Source organism: Myiozetetes cayanensis, unplaced genomic scaffold, assembly GCF_022539395.1.
Source record: "Myiozetetes cayanensis isolate MyiCay16 unplaced genomic scaffold, myiCay2020 scf1, whole genome shotgun sequence".
In the NCBI taxonomy this organism is placed as follows: domain Eukaryota; kingdom Metazoa; phylum Chordata; class Aves; order Passeriformes; family Tyrannidae; genus Myiozetetes; species Myiozetetes cayanensis.
This window is the reverse complement of record NW_026086604.1, coordinates 14,553,930-14,574,422: the sequence shown is the minus strand read 5'-3', so window position 1 is coordinate 14,574,422 and position 20,493 is coordinate 14,553,930. Positions and strand designations below refer to the sequence as shown.

General features: G+C 41.9%; 1 protein-coding gene across 5 annotated transcripts in view; it reads right to left on the bottom strand.

Moving 5' to 3' along the window:
• The window catches only part of CSMD3 (CUB and Sushi multiple domains 3), a 605,611-nt gene extending 588,003 nt beyond the window's left edge, over nucleotides 1-17,608 (bottom strand). For all 5 annotated transcript variants that reach the window (XM_050305446.1, XM_050305454.1, XM_050305462.1 and 2 more), the window contains exon 1: nucleotides 17,245-17,608. In XM_050305446.1, the coding sequence (XP_050161403.1) occupies nucleotides 17,245-17,422 (178 nt within the window). In that variant the 5' untranslated portion in view covers nucleotides 17,423-17,608. The remainder of the gene's footprint in view (nucleotides 1-17,244) is intronic.
• Nucleotides 17,609-20,493: the final 2,885 nt, after the last annotated feature.

Here is a 20,493-nt window from a genome sequence, read left to right as displayed (position 1 = left end):
CAGACATGTATCAACCCTGTGAATACCTAACTTTCACATAATATTATGTAAAATGATCTTGCTTTTTTAAGCAGATTGGACTGAGTTTACACGTTGCTTAAGCAGACATGAGTGGGTATGATGTTTTGTCTTGAAGTAAAATAATCCCAAACAATACCTGGATTGTCACAGAATTACTATGAGTTTGCATAACTATGTTTTATTGTTCTCTGTAAAACACACAAAAATAAAGTTTTCCTGTGAATATGTACAGAGTTTGCAAAATACAGGGTAGAACAACCATAAGCAAAACTGTCAACACTGCTGTCTTCTTTTTTATGGAGAGCAAAAATCTTCTTCTGGATTGATAGAGGATATTCTGTAGGAGGTAAGTAAGATTGGAAGAAGTGATACAGGAGAGGGTTTCTTCTAGCTTAACACAGCTGTGACAACAAGCTCAGAGAAAAGATGGAGATAGTGAATGTTAGAGCAACTTTCGAGGAGTCTCTGTGTTTCCTATCTTTCTTATTTTGCTGAACATTGCTACTTGCCATGAGGCAGAGAGGAAGAAGAAAACACCACTTTTGATGGACTGATGCACTGAAGCTCCACAAATTATCCTTAAATTAGTCCAACAATTACAAGTGTTCAAAAACACATTGAGCAATTGTGATTAATATTAAATTTCCTTCTCTCCTCTGCTCTCCTCTCCTTTCTCTTCGCTTCCCACATTGAAACAAACAACTGAACTAGTATGTCTTACTCAACTACATCTGAAATATTTCATTTTCAACCATTTATTGCAAAACAGAGACTTGACTTCATGATTGGTCCAACTGACCTATTTTTTTCCTTTGATTTTTTTCATATCTGAAGAAGTTCAAAGCTTTGCACAGCTTTGCACTTTTCTATATTCTCCTGTGTACTACAGTTGTGTGTATTTATCCTTCATCTTGAGTAAGAAGTCTTTATTTTAATCTTCAGTATCTTGTAACTTTTCCAAAACTTTTTATGTAGATTTCTCCAGGCTCATATTCCTCATCTTGGAAGAAAATACTGTATTGTTTGTCTAAATTTTTTCTATGAACTCCTAATTAAATTGCAGCAGTCTTATAAAGGAGGTAGTTTCCTTTTGGTTTTCTACAGTGCTTAGGAGCTCTTCCTACGCAGTAAACACCACCAGTGTTGCTGTGTAATTTATCACTGAGCACTGAGTAGTAAACACACCTTCTAAAACAGTCACTTTCCACAAGCATTTAGAAGCAGCTGCCTTTTAGATTAAACAGATCTATTATTTAATAATTCTCAGAAATGCCCGTCAGAAGATTAGAAAAGGAAGTCTAGAAGGTTATTTAACACACTCTGCTTAGAGAATTCAGACAGCAGACTGTAATTATTCAAATTGGAATTCAGCCAGAAAATGAAGGCTAATAACAATCTTCTGTGAAAAATACCATGCAATCTTTCAGGATAAGACATGCCAGAAACATTTCCTCTGAAACATGGCAACTGCAAGAGCTCAGTGTCTTTAACATTTTGCTTGGAATAGTAGTTCAGTTCAAATTCTAGAAAGTGCTTCCAACAGAAACAGCACCATTTCCTTCCACTCCAGAAATACATTTTTTAAGTGTACTGTTAAAGTACTAAACAGTCTCATCATACCTCAAAAGTATTATGAAAAGTGTTCTGATTTAGAAAATATTCACGGTTCTTCTGCGTAACAAAGACAGCAAATATATGGGCTGGGCTCTCCTCCAGTGGTTTTGGATCTTTGGTTAAAGCTGTCATCCAGAAAAAGGGAATTCTGGGTACAGATCCATTAATCAGAAAAACTAATCTTTTTAAGTTTAGTCACTGTCAACATACAAAAACCTTTTTACAAGACTCCCCACCAAAGGCTTTTAAAAACAATTTACCACAGGAGACATGAAAGTTCCTATTACGAACTTAAAGATGGTCAAAATATGAGACACAGAGTAGGACTTAATGATCACTTGCTTAGATGATGAATCAAGAGTGAGGTTTCCCTAGGATTAAGGATGGGATCAGCTTTGCTTCCAATCTGGAAGGAAATTCTCAACAGAGGATCCTCAACAGAGTATGAGTATGCAGTGAAATTTGCAAGACTGGAGATGTTTTTAAGATCCTTGATTGATGTACCGATATTGAGGAACTCCAGAATGTCCCCACAAACTGGATGAGTGTGAAAATGCATAAGAAGATGAGTTTTAGAGATTAATATGCTATGGGAAAATATAACTAAATGACACCTCCATGATGCTGAACTTGGAACTCAAGAGTTTTGACTCAGAACATCACTGACATTTTTCTGAAATGACTGACTTCGTGTTCCATGGCACTTCCACAATCAGGAAGAGTAAGACAAAGAGAGTAAGATGAAGTGAAACCTATCCCCTACAGAAATCACTGGTGTACTGTATCTTCAGCACTGCCTGGAATACTAATCTCCATGTGCCAAAACGGGCAGAGTGATATTAAAGAAGATACAGATATGGGCAAATAACTGATCTTGGAACTGAAGTAGTTGCGTTACAAGCAAAAATTAAAATTCCAGGTCTCTTCCTGGAGAAGGTGGCAGTTTGGAAAGAAGGTATCAGAGGGGTATATTTCTCATTTTCACTCAGGATATTTTCTTTGAGCTTTGTCAGTCCTTGCTGTGGGAACCTTGCAGAAATAGATTGCATTCTCACAGCAAACCACAAAGGCAAAAAATGCTGTTTCCTTGTAGGGTTACAGTCATGTGTGAAAGCTGTTCTATAGGCACAGCTGTGTGCCCTGGCTGGTGCAGAGAGATTATGTGGAGATGGAGTAAGGCTGGTATGTCTGAATCATCCATCCTAAGCAATCTCTGCAGAACAAATACTCGCTGGCTTTTCAGGTGGTTATAGCCTGGACACACTGGGAAAGATTTTCAGGGTGGGAGGAGGGGAGATGAAAAAGACATTGAGAAAAAGCTCTTCCAGACAATCTTAAAGACTCTAATCAAAAGTTGGCAGATAATGGAGTTTCTACACTACAGACTTTGTAAATTAGAGTCCAGAGAATTACCTTTCTTATTATTCCCCTTCATTTTCTGGAGAAGTTTTCTAAACATATCATTCTATATTTCCTTCTCCCTTGAGTGCAGAAGATTGTAGCACAGGGGGGACAGTATTAGGGCAGTGAAATGACGATTGCTGTATTTTTTGTTGGTTGGAAATTTTTTGCTGTGCCAAGTCAATAACAAATTTCTTCTATGATAATGCCTCACTGCCATATTAAAAATGGTTGATTGTATCTATTTAGTCATAATTTAAAAGAAAAGTGACTCAAAAAAGATTGAAAAATGGAGGTTAAGTTAAACTTTTAAGCATCACTGGTTGCTTTTACAGTTCCACAGAGGATACTACATCTTTCTTAGAATAATTTTTTTGTCACTGCTGCCTCCATAAGTGGATGTCTGGAAGAAAATATAGCATTGCTACAGTTTAGCATTTCCAACATAAAGTTCCTTTTTTTCTCCTTTCCAGAATTTATATATTTAACTCCATTGTGAAAGATTAGACAGATAAAGAAGCTTTCAGCAGAATCACAATACAGGTAATTACAGGTCTGTCAGCATTTCCATTATGAACTCCATTTAGTATTAAGGGCTTAGCATTTTTCCATCATTTCAGAAAATGTCAAACTGAAAGCTGGCATGCAGATTAGCAGCCTGGATGCAAATTTGTTTACACAAAATATTTAAATCTGCTCAGCTGTTTTTGATTTAGAGATCAGCCAGAAACTTTAAACTCTCGGGGTTTCTCATGTGTTTTCTGCCAAATTTTAGACCAAATAACAGTTAGAAAAATGTGATTGGTTAATAACCTGTTGACTCATTTTCTTCTAAAATTTTGATATTATTTACTTTAAGCTTTAAAATGGATTTTAGATTTTTGGTTCATCTCGCAACTCTAGTCTTTCACCTACCATCTTTGTAAATGAATGATGATTTAGAATAGGATTTGAAACTAAAATAAAACATGATAGCAATCTTAAAAGTCTGAAACACTATCTTTGAGGACTCATTTATCTTCATAATACAATGAACAGAAAAAACCAAAACCTATAAGGTTCTTGAGAGTGTCAGTAACAGCCACCTAGATCTAATACTAATTTAGGGTACTAGCACAAAGAATCTGATGGAGTTCAACTGTTACAGTTCTTCAATTTCATCAATTTAGTCCTATGAATGGTTTAAACAGTTTTGAATATTTTGCTATTTTTATCAATCTGCTCTGTTCTGCTAGAAGTCAATGACAAATCTTCTTTTCAGTTCAGTGGGGACAAGCTCTAAAATAATCTACTGGCAAATATTTCAATAAGGTTATAATCGAATGGATGATCACTCTTATTCAAAAATACACTTCTCACTTGAGAAGTAAGAAGCTTTGAATGGGAAGACTTACAGCCACCAAGCAGCGTGAAATATAAACACTATTAGAAACATTAATTGAGCCATCAGTAGAAATGAGATAGAAAAATAGTATTGTCAGGTAGGGGAAAAAAAGACACTGTGATTGTAAAATAAAGATACTTAAGTAGTTAATGGGCTTATTTAAAATACTGATAAGAGATGGGAAAACAAAAAAAAAAATAAATTCTACAACTTCTAAAAAAATGCACAATCATCCAAGTATGCTGGACAAAGAATATGAACCTTGCCCAAAGCAATCTGTGAATTAAAGGCACCAAAAAAAAAAAATGGTACAAAAGAGATAGTGTAAGTAACTTTGTGCACATGAAACATGAAGGAAGCAAATGAAGCAATTGATCAACTAAGTTTGGCCAGAGGATGTTTACCTGCAGAACACTCTATACTGGCTTAATAATGCAAAAAAATTAAACTTGTAAGAATGAAGAAAATGTTCTTCAGAAAACTCCTCAGCATTAAAGCGCAGTTATGTCTTCAGAAGTGATGATTCAATGCTCATTGTATAGATTTTAAAATAAATGATCTGTTTTCCTCATAGTTACCTCAGATTTACCCTAAATTCTAGCAGGTAATTCATGTTTTCTTAATAATTACAGAAGTTCTGCTGAGCAGATTCTCTCCTTAGCTGATATCCGTGGCACACTCTGACTCTTAGATTAGACATTTGTGTTAACTCAGCTGTCAATGGATTTCAAAGAGAGGACGAGTACAGGAGGCCCCAAAGGGAGCAATTTGGAACAGTAATTTTTACAAGTCAGATACACAGCAAACTCTCCTGATTTCACTGAAATGCTCAAAGTCAATTGGAACAAGTGAGTAACAGTATCCCTACAAATCTAGGCCTGTTTTACCATATGGGATTTTTTTCTTCCCCTTTCTATTTAATTTTTTTATTAATCTACAATATGATGTAGAATCCAGAGTCCTGACTAGTCTGTTATGGTCATACCATAATGAAGATTATGGTCATACCATAATGAAGATATTGGTGAAGGATACAGGAGTTATAGTAGGTCTGTAAAATTTCCCTTACCATGTCACATGGACAGTTTAACTGTATACATTGGAGCTTGAAAAACTGAGAAGATATATCTTGCATTTCCAAAATATACCAAGTATTCAAATTTTAACTATTTGATTCTATAGTGTTTATTTATACACAAGTAAGGATGTTATCTTTCAACTGCTGTTAAGTTTTGGACTTTTTTAATCATGTGGTTTGAGGTTTTTTTGTTTGGGGTAAATGGGTATTATTTTGGTTATGAAAAAATAATAGGGTAGAAAGGCACAGTATTCTGAAGAATGAAAAGAAATATAACTGAAACACCACTCTTCCAATCTTGATTTGGTGTAGATGATATAAAATCCAAAGAACTCTCTGAAAAGTTAGTAAGTAATGACTGTAAAGCTGGGAGGATATTTCATTTCCTAGCATATTACCCTCACATGGTTATTACTTTGGGCCAAAAAAAAAGGACTTTACAAATTATATGGAAACTGAAGAGAACTTTCTATATTTTACTGCAGGCTTTATGTTTTTGGTACTTCTCCAGCAGCACTTGTGGAGTGGGAAGAGAATTTGGGAAGGGAGCCCAGAAGTGCAGAGGAGGCTGGATAAATTGGGAAAAATTACAGGAGCTAGATGATGAGCTAGAATTTGAGTGTAGTAAGAATATATAGATAGAGCTTAGAAGAGTGGTGGTTTTTCATGGGTAACTTTATTTAAAACTAGCTGAAAATAGTGTAGAATCTCACACAAATTTCAATGGCCTGCAACTGTAGTACTAGAGAGATTTAGGAATTTTGAAAGCATATCCTTAGGAAAGTTGTGAAAGTAGGCATGCAGGAGTCAGCAACACCATTGAACTTGTTCTATATTAAACATTGATTCTGTTGCAAATTGCTATTTCAGATAAATAGCTTTGAAAAGCGTAAGTTTGTCAGGATGTTTTTAAAAATGACTGTGTCTTATATGGTTGATTGGTGCAACTTTCCACTGCTGACAATGAAAATACCAGTAAAATATATTCCAGCTATTTTTCAGGTGAAAATTATTATCCTTTTGTGAGAAGACATTGGATGTTCTACTCACACCATATCCTCTATAGAAAACACAGAAATGCTATTGCTTGTCAAGTGTCTAGACTAATTTTGTTTCCACTGAAATGGGTTGAAAATTAGACTTTCTCAAGAATGTTTAAGTAATTGGGGAGAAAATTAGGCCACTAAAGAACTATAGTAAGATTCAGATTCTTAAAATATATCTATAATTGCTATAAGGAGAATATGTTTGCATTTAGGTTATATGAAAGTTCATTAAACAAAATGTATGAAAACCTCTAAAGAAATAGTCTCCCAAATGTCAGAGGTATTTTATTTTCCTAAGAAGGAGTTGACAAGATTGAAATAAAGGATAAAGAGGTGATATTACCAAAGTCTCTAAAGCTAATAAATATGACCATCATGTGAGGGAAATTTCCAAAAAGCTTGCAGAAAGGGGAAGCTATTGAGAAGAATTATGAAATAAAGTGGTAGATATGCTGAATAGTAATGTGGAAAGGAATAGGTAATGATATTCTCATTTGTTTTTAATTTGAAGGTAATACCAAGAAACTGAGGGCTGAATAGTCAGTTCTTCTCTTTCTGCTCTAAGAGGACATTTTTTAAGCCCTTCAAGTGTAAAGTGTTGATTTTTTTTTTTTTCTCAGTTCCAGGACCTTTACTGAAGGGTAGAATTGGAGAGGAAATCTTTTAGCAGTTTCATGTGAAAGGATTTAGTAAATAATGGGAACGCTCTAAAAGGTGTAGCCATTTTTTTATCAGTTTGAAGAGAAAAAGATTGTTGCCTTAAGCATTGCTAAAACATTCACCTGATAGCATACAATTTGTATCACGTTACTTCAATATATTACACTGATAAAAATTCTCTACTCAGGTGACCCCTTTTGTGAACACTACACTGATGCAAAGATTTTTGAGAAAATATCTTGCCCTTTTATTTAGAATTAAGAATTAGATATATTTCTTCTCTTATGGTCATTAAAAGTAGCATGTCATGCCTGGCAGTCATCTCATCCCTTGGTAGAGATGAGTTAACAGTTGGACTTGATGATCCTAGAGGTCTCTTCTGGTGTAACTGGTTCTGTGATTCCATGCAACCAGCATTGCTAAAGTCAGTAGGAGTCATTTGACTGAAGCGTCAGTTACCGATGTATTCAAGAGAAAATCACACAAGGTGGGCATAGGCATGAATTAAGCACAGTTTCCTCTTGATAGAACACACAGTTACAGATGCCTGCTACCAGAAGTGCTGGAGTGTCTGTGTTCCTGTATGCACCTGGAGATGCAAGGAAAAAACATCTATTACCACAAGGGAATTGACTTGATCATGTGTGGTGGCCAAAGACCTATTCTTTTCCTCCCTCCACTTCTGTTTAAACAGTCAGGCTTTCCAAAAGTCAGGATTTGGACCACTGTTTTTTAGTATATTTCAGTTCCTGTGATTTTGATTCAGCATGTATTTAAACTAAGACAGTGGCAAAAATAAAGAATGTGCTAGAAAATAAATACAGTAAAATTAATGTGGAAACTTCCCTATTTTTGTGCTTTGGTTTTGCTAGCTAATTCAGCATTTTCAAATGTAACTACATATGGGAATATATGATAACCCAACACAAGCAAAACCAGCTTACATTATTAATTAAATTTGAAGCATTCTAAACTGAAATCTCTTTTATCAGTTCCTCCTAGCCATTATCAGCTTTCTTTAAATTCCAGAATGTTTTACAAGAAGACAAAAAATTAATATGGAATCTTGAAACCAGGTTATAAAATTACTGCAGTTCAGCCTATGTCCTGACATGAGTATTCTGTGATGCTAAAGACTACAGCTGACATTGCATCAGCACGTACCATTACACTGAATCCAGTGGACTGATCCTCAGAAGTGCTGACATGACCACCAATAAAATGCGGAAAGAGCATTTTCTGATTGTATCCAAACATATAATTTATTTTCCCCTTAATCATAAGCAATTTACTTTTGTAATCTTTAAGTTTATACTGTGAGTTTTCCAAATAGCACTTCTAATGAAAATTTCTAGTGTACTGTGAAATACATGGCTTCTGTTATACTTAATATTTCTGAGTCAAACAAAATACATGTACAGAAAACTGTAATTCAAAACTCAGTATGAAAAGAAACAGAGGCAAAGGTACTCTAAAAGGTTCTATTCTGGACTCTCCTTTTGCTTTCAGTGGGCTCAAACAACAGGCACATTAGAAGCTCTTTTTTTATCCTGTTTTATAACTTTTATTTAGCTTTGGACCAAAGCTGATATACAGAAACAAAAATGCAACTTTTAGTTTAGGCTTTAAAAGAATAGTTTTAATTAGACTAAGCTTTGTTCCCAAATAAAACTGTACAGCAATCAAGAAAATAACTACAGTAGACTGTGAAGTTTTCATTCGGGGTGAGATTAAATAGTGGAGGGAAGGTTTGATAATTCAATTAATTCCATCTCAGTACTACGTTGAAACCAGAAGAATATCTGTACTTTGCATTTTATGTGGCTCAATTTTGCTAAGGACTCCAAACTAAACTTGCAGGTATCCACTTGCTTGGTTTGAAAATAGTTCTATAAGGAGATAGTGATTGCAGAGGGCTCATTTTAACTGCCGCTGAAATACAGCCACCTCTGAGATATATGTCAGCCTTTTTAAATGATAAAACCAGTATTAAATAAAAAAATAGCACAGAAATGTTCTCTTTTTTTTTCTGTATTTGAAAGGTGATTAGAGGTTTTCAATCTATAAAGAACAGTTTATAGAAACTATATTTGGTAAAAAATCCTTAAATCAGTAGGAATAAATATGTCAGGTAATTCTTAATGTGGTAGGATCATGTTTTAATTGCTGGTTTTAGTAACAGGTGTTATTTTGTTTTCATCCAGCTTTCCTCCTTACATTTCCTCCTAGTTAGCACTACCATGACTCTTCTTCTGTTAATGAAATCACTTACATATTATAATAGAACTTCCTTCTGAGATTGAGAATACACAATAAATTAAGGGATAATGGGTAACTTAGGAAGCCCATAAGTTTCAAGTTGTTACCTGCACCTTTATAAGCTAACAATGCAGTCTGTTGAATTTCTTCACAACATAATCAAATATATGGGCATACTTTCTACATGTGCATATTATGTATGCATGTGTACAGATATATGTATACCCAACTCCATGAGAATGAAATCAAACAACTTACATGCATAAAGATATAAGGCTAATAAGATATGTAAATGTGGGAAACAGACAAAATAGAATGCCAGGTCAGAAATAGTGATTCAACATCTGTATAATCAGTAATCACTCAGTCATTTCTGCCTCAAGCCTCCAGATTCCTTCACTTCTATTGCAAAGATAATCTGTGTTATTTACAGGCCTCAGGAGGAGAGAATTCATCATGCCATGAATGCTTCTGTGGTTAAGTTACTTACAGTTATTTTCCTTATTTCTATGATAGAATGAAAATATGATACATGACACTAAGATGCATTTTGTGGAATCTAAGGGAAAATGGGTAGTCTGTCCCTCTATGTCTGTCCTGTCGGCATCCCATCTTGTTGTTCAGTGACACAGATCTATGAGAGGTCTAGCCCTGGTGGAATCCCTTATATGCTATTTTCCAGTACTCTGGAGATCACTATCTATGATGTGTGTTCCTAACACTGTTCCTAAGTCTGTAAACTCACCCAACTAAGATTTCAGACCCTGGGAAGGACATGATGAACTTCCACCACTTTCTTCTTTGACATTTACAACAGTACTCAGCATTTTTAATGCTGGAATTATGAAGCCATAGTAAATCTTGCATGATCTGTGAGAGTAAAGCAGTGCAACTATGAATGCAAATCTGCCCAGGAAAGGTAAACAATTAAATATAAGTATGTACAAATGTAAAACTTGTGTCTGTATGTGTATGTTCATTTTACATAATCTTACTTACAGTCCAATATGATTGTCCATTCCATTTCCCAGAAGAAAAGCTGGATATTAGCAAGGAGATCTTCAACATTTACTGCTACAACTACGGTTTTTTTTCCTTAAAAAAGGCAAGCGAAAACCTGTACATTACATATCACGCACCCTTCTGTTTAGGTCAGATAATTGCCAAATATTGTCTCTTGAATTTTAGATGAAGGCAAGTATGTTATTAAGAAGGAAACATTCATCTGCAAAGCTGTTTGAAAGGCATGTGTCTAAAGCTCGTAAGAGTTCTGGAATTTTGCAGTAAACCTTAGCATGGAAATTATATAAGCAAAATAATGAGGTAAGGTATATGGCCTTGTAATAATTACTTTTATCAGATACCTCTTTGATTTGTTACTTAAATATTGCTTCTTCAGGTATCTCATGCCTTAAGAGCTGTCTTAAAATCACAGGGGTCTAAGGAAAAAAGAACAACTTAAACCTAAATTTCTGTTCTCTGACTACTCTTTCCTGGGAAATTGTTTTGAAGTAACTGCTAAGCTAATTTCCCAAAAAGACTTTATTCTATCCTTTCAACCTAAACCATTATGATCAGAAATACAAGCTAAATGATATACATCAGCAGGAAGTTGAGCCTGAGATGTCACAATCCCATTGAATTAGAATTGAAGTTTCCTATTGATGAAAAAGGAAAAAAAAAACCAAAACAACCACCAACAAATTTTACAGCAGATCGTAAAGCCTTTCTTATTCCTACCATTCCAATTTATCAGGTACTGTAGAATTAACATTTTATATATAATTCTGTTTTATAGATATTTTAATTTACTTATACTGTCTCTCTCTGTCTCAGCGTCATAATGATGGAATCACTTGGCCTTGCTTCAGAGGTGACAACTTGTTCCCCAAGCTCTTACTGGAGCCAACTGAAATTGTAAATGCTCAATACCTCTGAAAATCAGTGTGTCCAAGACACTTGCTTTTGAAAAGGAAGGGATACAAGGCTATGTTATTCTTCATAATATTTTCTCTGAAAAGATGTTACAATCATGCAAATTGAGCCATCCCCACAGGATATTTCAAAACCTTTTCCAATTTCTTTGAACAAGTATGTGCTTTTCTTTCTCATTACTAGATACGTGTGCATTCAATGGTTTCAAATCTCAATTTTTTGGGGTTGACCTTCACAGCACATCAACAACACTGGATATAATAAAGCCGATTTTATTACAAGTGTTCACATTATTCAGTACTTTCAGCCAAGTGCAGAGTGTAAGAATGAAGGATATATAAGAATGCAATGGTAAGGAAGAGAAGGGAACAGGGAAGGGGAAGGCAAAGGGGGAGGGGAAAGGGAAAGGGAAGGGGATAGGAGAGGGAAAAGGGAAGGAAAAAGGGAAGTGAAAAGGGTAGGAGAATGAGAGAGAACAGACAAATGAGTGGAGCATGGGCCAGTCCATGCCTTTAAGGAAGAGAAGGGAACAGGGAAGGGGAAGGTGAAGGGGGAGGGGAAAGGGAAGGGAAAAGGGAAGGAACAAGGGAAGTGAAGTGAAGTGAAAAGGGCAGGAGAATGAGAGAGAACAGACAAATGAGTGTCTGAGGCATGGGCCAGTTCATGCCTTTTAAAATGTGATGTTTCAAAACCAGCTTCCAGCTTGGGAGACCCAAAGCTGCTGGCTGCTGAGATCCAGGATGTGCTAGTCACTTACTGTTTCTCAAATCTTTCACTAGACTGCTGCTACCAGTCACAGTTAGAGATAAAGGGGCACTAAGCTAGATGGGCAATTGATCCTGCTTGACTTGTTGCTCAAAAATATTCACCCCCCACACATAAACAAGCAAAAAACCGTAGGTAGACTACAAGTTCCTGCTATGTTTATTGCACAGGAGTCTTGAAAAAGGAGGGATTTGAAAGCACATCCACAGAATTCTGTGAGTCTCCTGAGCTCCTGCTTGCAAATCAAGATGTTGATAACAGGGGTGACGCTACAACCTGTCCCTCTTCACCCTGTGTGGTTGCCCGGAGCCCCCAGCCGCTCGTCGAGGAGCGGGCTGGTAGTACTCAGAGAGCGAAGGGCTATTTCTGTGTATCAGCCTAACAAACCACCAACCGACCCCCTCTAATGCTGCCTCAGACTTGCCGACAAGAGTCACCGAGATAAAGGAAAGCCAAACGCAAGACTGCATCAAGAAGGACTGCCCGGAGGTGCGGCAGCCTGGGGCGGCTGCCGAGGCCGGTGCCGGGCGCGGATGAGGGCGCCCGGCGGAGGCTCCGGGTGCCGCTCCGTGCCAGCTCCGCCTTGCCACTGCTGCCTCTCGCAATGAAAATGCGGAGACCGAAGGTGAGGTTCCTCTGTGCGGGCCCCTAATGGCACCGGGCAGGGGAGGCAGAAGCGGTCCCTGCTGATGCTGCTGGGAGGGGTCTGCTTCTTCACTGCCGCCCTGCAGAAGAAGAGGAGGAGGAGCCGAGCGCTAATCGGGGGCACAACGGAGCCTTGTTTTAGCCCTGAGAAAGGCCGGGGGAGAGAGAGGTAACTTTGCCCGCAACCCTGAAGAATTGCGTAGCTTGAAAAAACGGTGAGCTGCGGAGCCCGCTGAGCACAGCAAGTCCTGTGTCATCTGTGAGGGCTAATGGCAAAGAGACACTGTGGAGGAGGTGAGCGTGTGCGGAACAGTTGGAAAGGAAGGACGCCGTTGTCCCTTCTCCAGTCAGTGTGTCCCTGCCCCCTTGCATGGGTACATACACACAAACACACGAACAAGCACTCACAACACACACACAAAGATGCAGCAGCGGCATCAACCATCTGGAAATAAGGAAACCTAAACCTGCTGTTACTCCCCGACCGTTCCTACTTTGGGGACAGAACCAGCACCTCGCTGCGCCCATCCGTGCCCCACTGAGGAAAGTCATCCTCCAGTAACCCCATACCCATCACCAGTAACACTAAATCAAGTGACTAGGAAGGAAGCGGTGGGGAGGGGCCGGCGGAGCACGAAGAGAACGGGATTGAGATGGGAATGGGGGAGAAAGGAGATTGCAGAGGTGGCTGAAAGAAACAGGGCACGCTTTGTCCCTGCTAAATATTCCCACATGCCAGGTACCCATCACTGCAAATGGAAATGCTTTCCTTTTTCTCATCACTTCTTCTGTCAATGAGCCATTTAAAATCTCAGTGTTTCATGTCCCTTTCATTTTGAAAGCTGCCCTTGTTCCGCTTGTCACAACTGCAAGAGGGGAACGAAGGAACAACAGCAGCAGCAAAGCTTCATTTTAGCCAGGCAGACAAAAGAGCCGACCTTGGTGCTCTCTGTCTTGGAGTGAAAGCTAAACAGGAGAGAGGAAGAAGTCTTGTGGTCATTTTGCCTGATTTCCTTTCTGATTTCCTTCCACTAACAGATAGCAAGCATTTTCTTTTTTTTTTTTTTTTTTTTTTTTTTTTTTTTCTTTTTTTTTTGGTAGAGGAAGGTGCCAAACGGAGGTGCAACTATTAGTGATTCCTCTCCTAAATCCCAGAAGGCAAAGCTCACTGATGCTGCCTATTTTTATCCCCCTCTTTTATGCCCTCTTCTTCCCTTTTGGTAAGGGAAATGACAGTGGAGGTTTCCTGTCCTTAGTCCTCCAAACTTGGTTTGTATCTCCCTTGCCTCAGTGGTGCTTCTCATTTCTCCTATGGCAGGGAGTGAGGGAGAAGGGGAAGGAGCTTTCTGGGTGTCTCACACATGTAAAGGAAGAGCACAGGATTCATGACCCCCTGTAGCTGGCCAGGAATCACTCTACTTGGCCTTTTCTAAGGGTTGGGGTGTGGATTTGTTTGTTTGTTTGAATGCCTTCTGCACCTTCTCTTAATTTCCAATGGGGCCATTTATTTGCTTTTTTACTCCATATGTATTCAAGGAAGATTTTGTGGGAGATTGTTCCAGGGCATGATGGGATACTGTGTAAGCAAGGTTTTCACTAAGAAAGTACAATTCCTTTTTACTGTAGCTCTTCATATCACTCCTTCCTCTGAGGGTCTGACAGTTTCCTTCCCTCCCTCTTCTCCTACTTTGTTCTCCCTTTTCTAACCCCTTCCAAGTATTGTTTGCAAGGTTCCAAAGAGGCACAAATTTATAGATAAATGTGAAGGGTTGTTTGTTTTGTTTTGTTTCTATTAATACATCCCAGGAATGCTTAATTAATCAGATAAGAGCATGGTTTCTTAAGCATCCGGGGATAGTCTGACACTTGTAACAGCAGGAGAGCTGTGGATCGAGACTGGAGAAATGGTGACAGGACAATGACAAAAGTAGGAAGGGCCTGAGGGGCAGATATCTAGCAAAGCTGCGGAAGTGATCTGGATGACAGGAATGTCAGCAACAGTTTGAGTGTTATGATGTGGTGCTGTAGACCAGCAGAAGTGTTTAAGTAAGGAAGGGTATGGGCTAGAGCTTGTGGAAGTGAGGTGTGGTAAAAAGGCCTTGCCCGGCAATGGTAAAGCAGATGTAGGATCTGGGGAGTCATCTTGCTCCCAACATCAAGAAAATGAGCAGGTATTCATTCATTGTCTGCCTTTGCTTTCTGGGGGCACAAGTGTGTGCTGAGACAAAGGGAATGTGAATCGAAGTAAAATGCTTTCATTCACGGGAGTGGAGAAGAGAACTAAATATAAATGCCCAGAATAGATGCAGTGCTGCAGTGAGTCTAAGCCAGCTCTGTGGAACTTGGCTGCCTAAAGGAACCCACATCCAGGATGTAAAATGTGACCTACAGAGTCTGCAGTTTCTGGGAGAAGCACCCCTTTCTGAACGAAGTCTATGAAAACTGCTCTGGTCAGCACCTGGTAAGATTAGGCCCTGACAATATGGAGGAAGAGAAAGGGCCAGTTTTGCAAAGCCCGTTTTTTTCCTCTTTTTTTTGGGCTCTTTCTGGTGCTTCATCCCAGCTTTTGCCCTCAGTGCCTAGCGTTTTTTTCCTTTCCCCACCCCCAAGGGCAAGCGAGGCGGCTCTCAACAGGTGCTGGGGAAGCCGCTCCGCTCCCGCGGCGGCGCCAGCCCGTCCCTCGGTCGGATGCTGCCGCCCCGCGACTCTCGCTCACAAAGCAGCCGCCTCGGAGCGGCGCCGGAGCCCCCGCTCGCCCCCGCACCGCGCCCGCGGAGCGCACGGCGCGCCGGGCCGGCCGCCAGCCTGGGGCTGACGAACCCTGGCACCCGGCACCAAGAAAGCGTTAATGGCAGGGGGCGAAACAGCGAAAAGAAGTGCCCCTAAAGCCCCGGGTCTGCCCTCACAGCAAAGCATCTCCAGACTGGGGCAGAGCGCCGGGAGCGGCTCCCTTCAATAGATGCAAACAGAGAAAATGTGCCTGTAATTAAAATGTGCATAAACGCCGCAGGTAAGCCCCCTTCCCCTTGGATACCCCGCGTCAGGATAACGTGGGATGAGGTAAAAAGCCCTCAACAACCCCCTCCCCATGAAACGCGAAATGCCTTTTCCACGCGATGCAAATAGGGGGACAAGCAGCTGCAAAGCTCTACAATAAACTGTTTCATCCAAGCCAGAGCCAGCTCGGGAAGGCACGCCTTTGAATGCCACCCCCCAAAACATCTTCTTCCCACCCATGCAGGCAACCTCTGTAGGCGATAACCAAGTCTAAAAACTCAGAGAGGATCGATAATGTCTACTAAATATTCTGGAAGTGTATGTGTGGCGGGAGGGGGGATGAGGATGAGGAGGGGGATAAAAGGGTGATTAATCGGATATTAATCACTGGCCACAAACAAGGGGAGATTATTTCGGGTAGGCAGCCGACTGTAGGGAGTTGCAGAATAGATCCTTTTACTGAAGGCACGCGTGATGGGATCGGCACTCCACTGTTTAGAGATGCCTGTGTAATTCTGCAGGTGCACATTATTCAAGCCACATATTTCTTCTTTTTTCTGTGTGTAACATTTCCCTTAACTGTCTGCAAGCACAGACTTAGTGGAGATATTTATGCCGTTAACTAGACATTTCCTTTTTGCTCTCCTTTCATGAACATAGAAGCAAGAAAAAAGCAAAATAGCCCCTGCTCCGGAAAAAAAAAAAAAAAAAAAAAGACAAAAAGCCCAAGCCAGAACCCCTCACATACATCAGGGAAAAGGGACCAAAGGAGGGAAGAGAAAAGGTGTCGATCTCTGCACCCAGCGACAGACCATGCCTTCAAGGCTGAATTGCCAAAGCACCTTTCCGACAGCCTGGGAGCCCTGCATGCGTACAGACAGTCGACCGTGAAGCGCATTTCGGGCTGTGAGACGGCTACACATACGCTGGGCTCCTTCGTAACTTTCCCCAAGCAACGGGTTAAACTAATAAGTGCATCGATACAGGCATTCCCGCAAAGAGCCCGCTGCTCGACCGAAAACCAGAATCGTAGGTAATCCCCCCTCCACCCCGCACTATCATCATCGTCACCTTAAAAAAGTCATCCGGTGGGATTTGTTTGAATATCCACTAGTTAGAGGCTATATGAACCAATTCACGTCTCCGTTTGAGCATACTGCAAGAATATTTATTGAGCCTCAGCTCAGTCACTGCATTGAACGCCAGCCCTGGCAAGCAAATACATTTTCTATCTCCGCGGAGAGCTCTGAATCAACTCCTTCTTTCCTCCCCGCTTTAGCGATCGTTTATATATTTCCATTGCAAAGTACCCAGGATAAAAATATAAAGTAAGAGATAAAAATATTTTTAAATGCACCTTGGTGTAAGGTGAGAGCTTGCAACGCCCTGACCGAAAGCAAATGGACCCCTAAAAATATACCCCTCAAATACTACCCTACCTTTCACACACGAAACCATCAATAAAAAGACGAGGTTCCAAAATGTAAATCCACTTTTAATCTCCATTTTCTTCACCAGGATGAAGTCCAGCCGGCCACATTTAGTACATCCCCTTTCCCAAAAGTCTGCTAATTTCGATTCCTTTGCACGAATTTCCCCTCTGCAGATCCCTTTCATATTATTCTTGAGAGCTCCTAATTCCTATTCCTCGGCCAGGCGCAGCGGAGTTGTTGCTGTTGATGGTGCGCGGTCACAGCTCGGAGTGAATGGTGTTTCTGGGATACCACAGCAACCTTGACGAGGACTCAACCATCTCTCCAACGGGGGCACAAAGTCTCAGCTACTCTCGATCGTGTCTTTTCCTTCCCCCCACCCCCCCGCTACCCCAACTCCCTGCACAGCCGAAACCCACCACAATCCTGGCTCCTTTCAGCATCCACCGGGAGCCACGGGAGAGCACCTCAACGCTCAGACGCCCTCATCAATAAACTCCAAACAATATTTGCAGCCGAGACTCTCCCCCCACCCCCTCGTTCCCTCAAGAGGATCAGTTCTGCCTGGGAGAGCGGCTCGGGAGATAACGGAGTGGCGGGTCCTCCCCCGCCCGGAGGAGCCCGGGGCGGCCGGGCTCGCCCATCCCGATCGCTGCTGCCTCGTTATTAACCACGCACGTGGGGTGCCCGGGGCTGCCACGGCCGCACAGCCCCGCACAGCCCCGCTCAGCCCCGGCCCTCCCGCGCCCTCGGGCACACACCCGGGGGGCGCGGGCTGATGGCTCTGCGCGGGGACGTTAATTACAGGCCGGGCGAGAGGAGGGGGGGCGGCAGGCACAGCCTCGCTGCCTCTGCGCGCAGCTGAGGGGGCTCTTTGCCGCGGCGGGCGGGGCACGGGGCTCGGCACTGGGGCTCCGCGGGTGGGGCGGCGGCTCCGGCGGCTCCCGGCGGGCCGGGCCGGGCCGGGCCGGGCGGGGAGCGGGGCGGCGCGGCCGCGGCTCCACCAGAAGAGCGATGGCGCCACCTACCGGTCGCGCCGCCGCGCCGCCGGGGCCGCTCCGCGGGGGAGGGGGCGCCGCTGGGGGGGGCCCGGCGGGGGCACTGAGGGGACCCGGATCGTGGCCGCGCTGGGGTCTGCCCTGCCCTGCCCTGCTCTGCTCCGCTCTGCCCGCCCAGCCACCGCGCCGGGGCGCGGGCGGCGGCTTCCTTCACTGAGGAGGGGACGGGCGGGCACCGGCTGCGGTGCGGGGGCGCGCACGTGGGCGGTGGTGCGGCGGTGTTGTCCCGCGTGTGCGGGGGCGGTGCTGGTGGATTTCTGTGCCTGAGGGGATGAGCGCTGTGCTGGGCCCCGTGGTGCGGGTGCATTCTCCAGGGCCTCGTCTGTCGGTGCGTGCGGGGGAGGTGTCCTGGGGGCGGGAGTGTGTGTGTGTGTGTGTGGGTGCGCGTGTGCCCGTGAAGGTTTTGCGCTGGCACGTGTCTCTCTGTGAGCGTGTGTGTGTGCGTGAGCATTTGTGCCTGTGTGCTCGCGTGTCCTGCCGTGCTGAGTGCGGGTGCACGTGTGCGCACGTGTGGTGTGCGTGTGCCTCTGTGTGCATGTGGGTGCGTGATGCTGTGCGTGTGAGGGCAGGTGTGTGCACACACGTGTTTTGTCTGTGTGTGCACACACGTGTTTTGTCTGTGTCTGCGTGTGTGTGTGTGTGAGAGTGTGAATGGATCCCTTCCAGTTCATCTGCGTATACATGTAGTCTCTGTGTGTGTAATATATGTGTTCTTACACATGTCTATGCCTCTGTGACATGCTTTTGTCGTGCCTTTGTGTGTGTGCATGGGTTCATTCACACAGGCTTCCATACAAGTTTCTGTGTTCGTGTGTGCACGTGTGCACGTGTGTGAGTGCATGAGTATAGTCTGAAGAGCAAGTGTGTGAGATGGGAAATTTTGGAAGCCAGTCACAAAGCATGGATTTTTGCAGGTGTGTCCACCCAGGGGTTTGCATTTCCCTGTGTCGAACAGTGTGTGTATATGGAAATTGTATGTGTGTGAAGTGCAGTTGTGGAAAGATGTGTCCTGGGTTGGAACTATTTTCAGTGTGGATGTGATGTGAGGCTCTCTATATAGGTGTAGGTGTGTGTATGAATTTGTATGAACCCATACTTTTATGGGTTATATGATACATGCAGTAGTATCACAACATCATAAGTAATAGTATTGAAGAAATATGAAAAGGTAATGATTCACCCTTTACTCCCGAAGCACAGTGCAAAAGAGGAAGTTTGTATAGCTGTAAGTCTGCTCCCATGTGGGTATCAGAGGGAGCAGTATGTACCCTCCTTCCACCTGTACTTTGAACCATACCCTCTTTTAGTGAGGCCAGCAACAATTCACAGACTGTGGCTCTGCATATGGCTGGCTGAACTCACCTCTGTAACTGTAAGACTGCATGTAGTTGATGTGAGAAAAGAATAGCTGCAAGTGCTGACACTAACCAGCCCCATCGGATCCATACAGGTTTGTTTACTGGGGAAAAGCAGAGGTATATATTTCACAGCCTTGTATACTGTCTACAGCCTTCTCTTGCAGACACATAAGTCTTGGAGTGTGACTGTTGTAATTGAAACTTGGCAGGCCTCCTCCCTTCTTCTGCAGCGGCACAAGAATGTGTTCACACAAGTGATGTGAACCTTGTGCTGGTGTTAAAAGTAATACCATGCTAGGATCGGCTTTCTGACAAAATTTCGGTAGTCCCTGTAGTTTAGGTAAAGTAGGATGGGTGAAAATCACTCTGTTCTAAACCTGCCTACTGTGTTCATTAATTCTTGTAACTACCTCTTTACTGTATTTACATTTATACATGTATGAGTGCATGTAACTGGAGTCTGTTTTTTCAAGAGAAATTCAAAACTGGATACCTGTGCTTTCAGAACATCATAGATGGCCATGCCTCTGGTATTCATCCTGTTTTGTATGAGACTGGAACAAAATTCTGCCCCTATTCCCCCAAGAACACTTTCAAGTTGTGAAATTCAAAATCCCCCTTTGGGTAAATACAGGTGTAGAGAATAAGAAATTGATATTGAAGACAGACTTATCGTTTTAATTCATGCATTGCATTGTTCAGTACTTCAATAACTGACTTATTTAGAGGGCTTATTTTAATAACGCTAGAAGTCACGTCTGTTTGACATCCAGCAAGATTTATAATGTGTGTTATCTGTATTGCTTCTGAAAATGAAATTTTGGCTCATCAGTTAGATG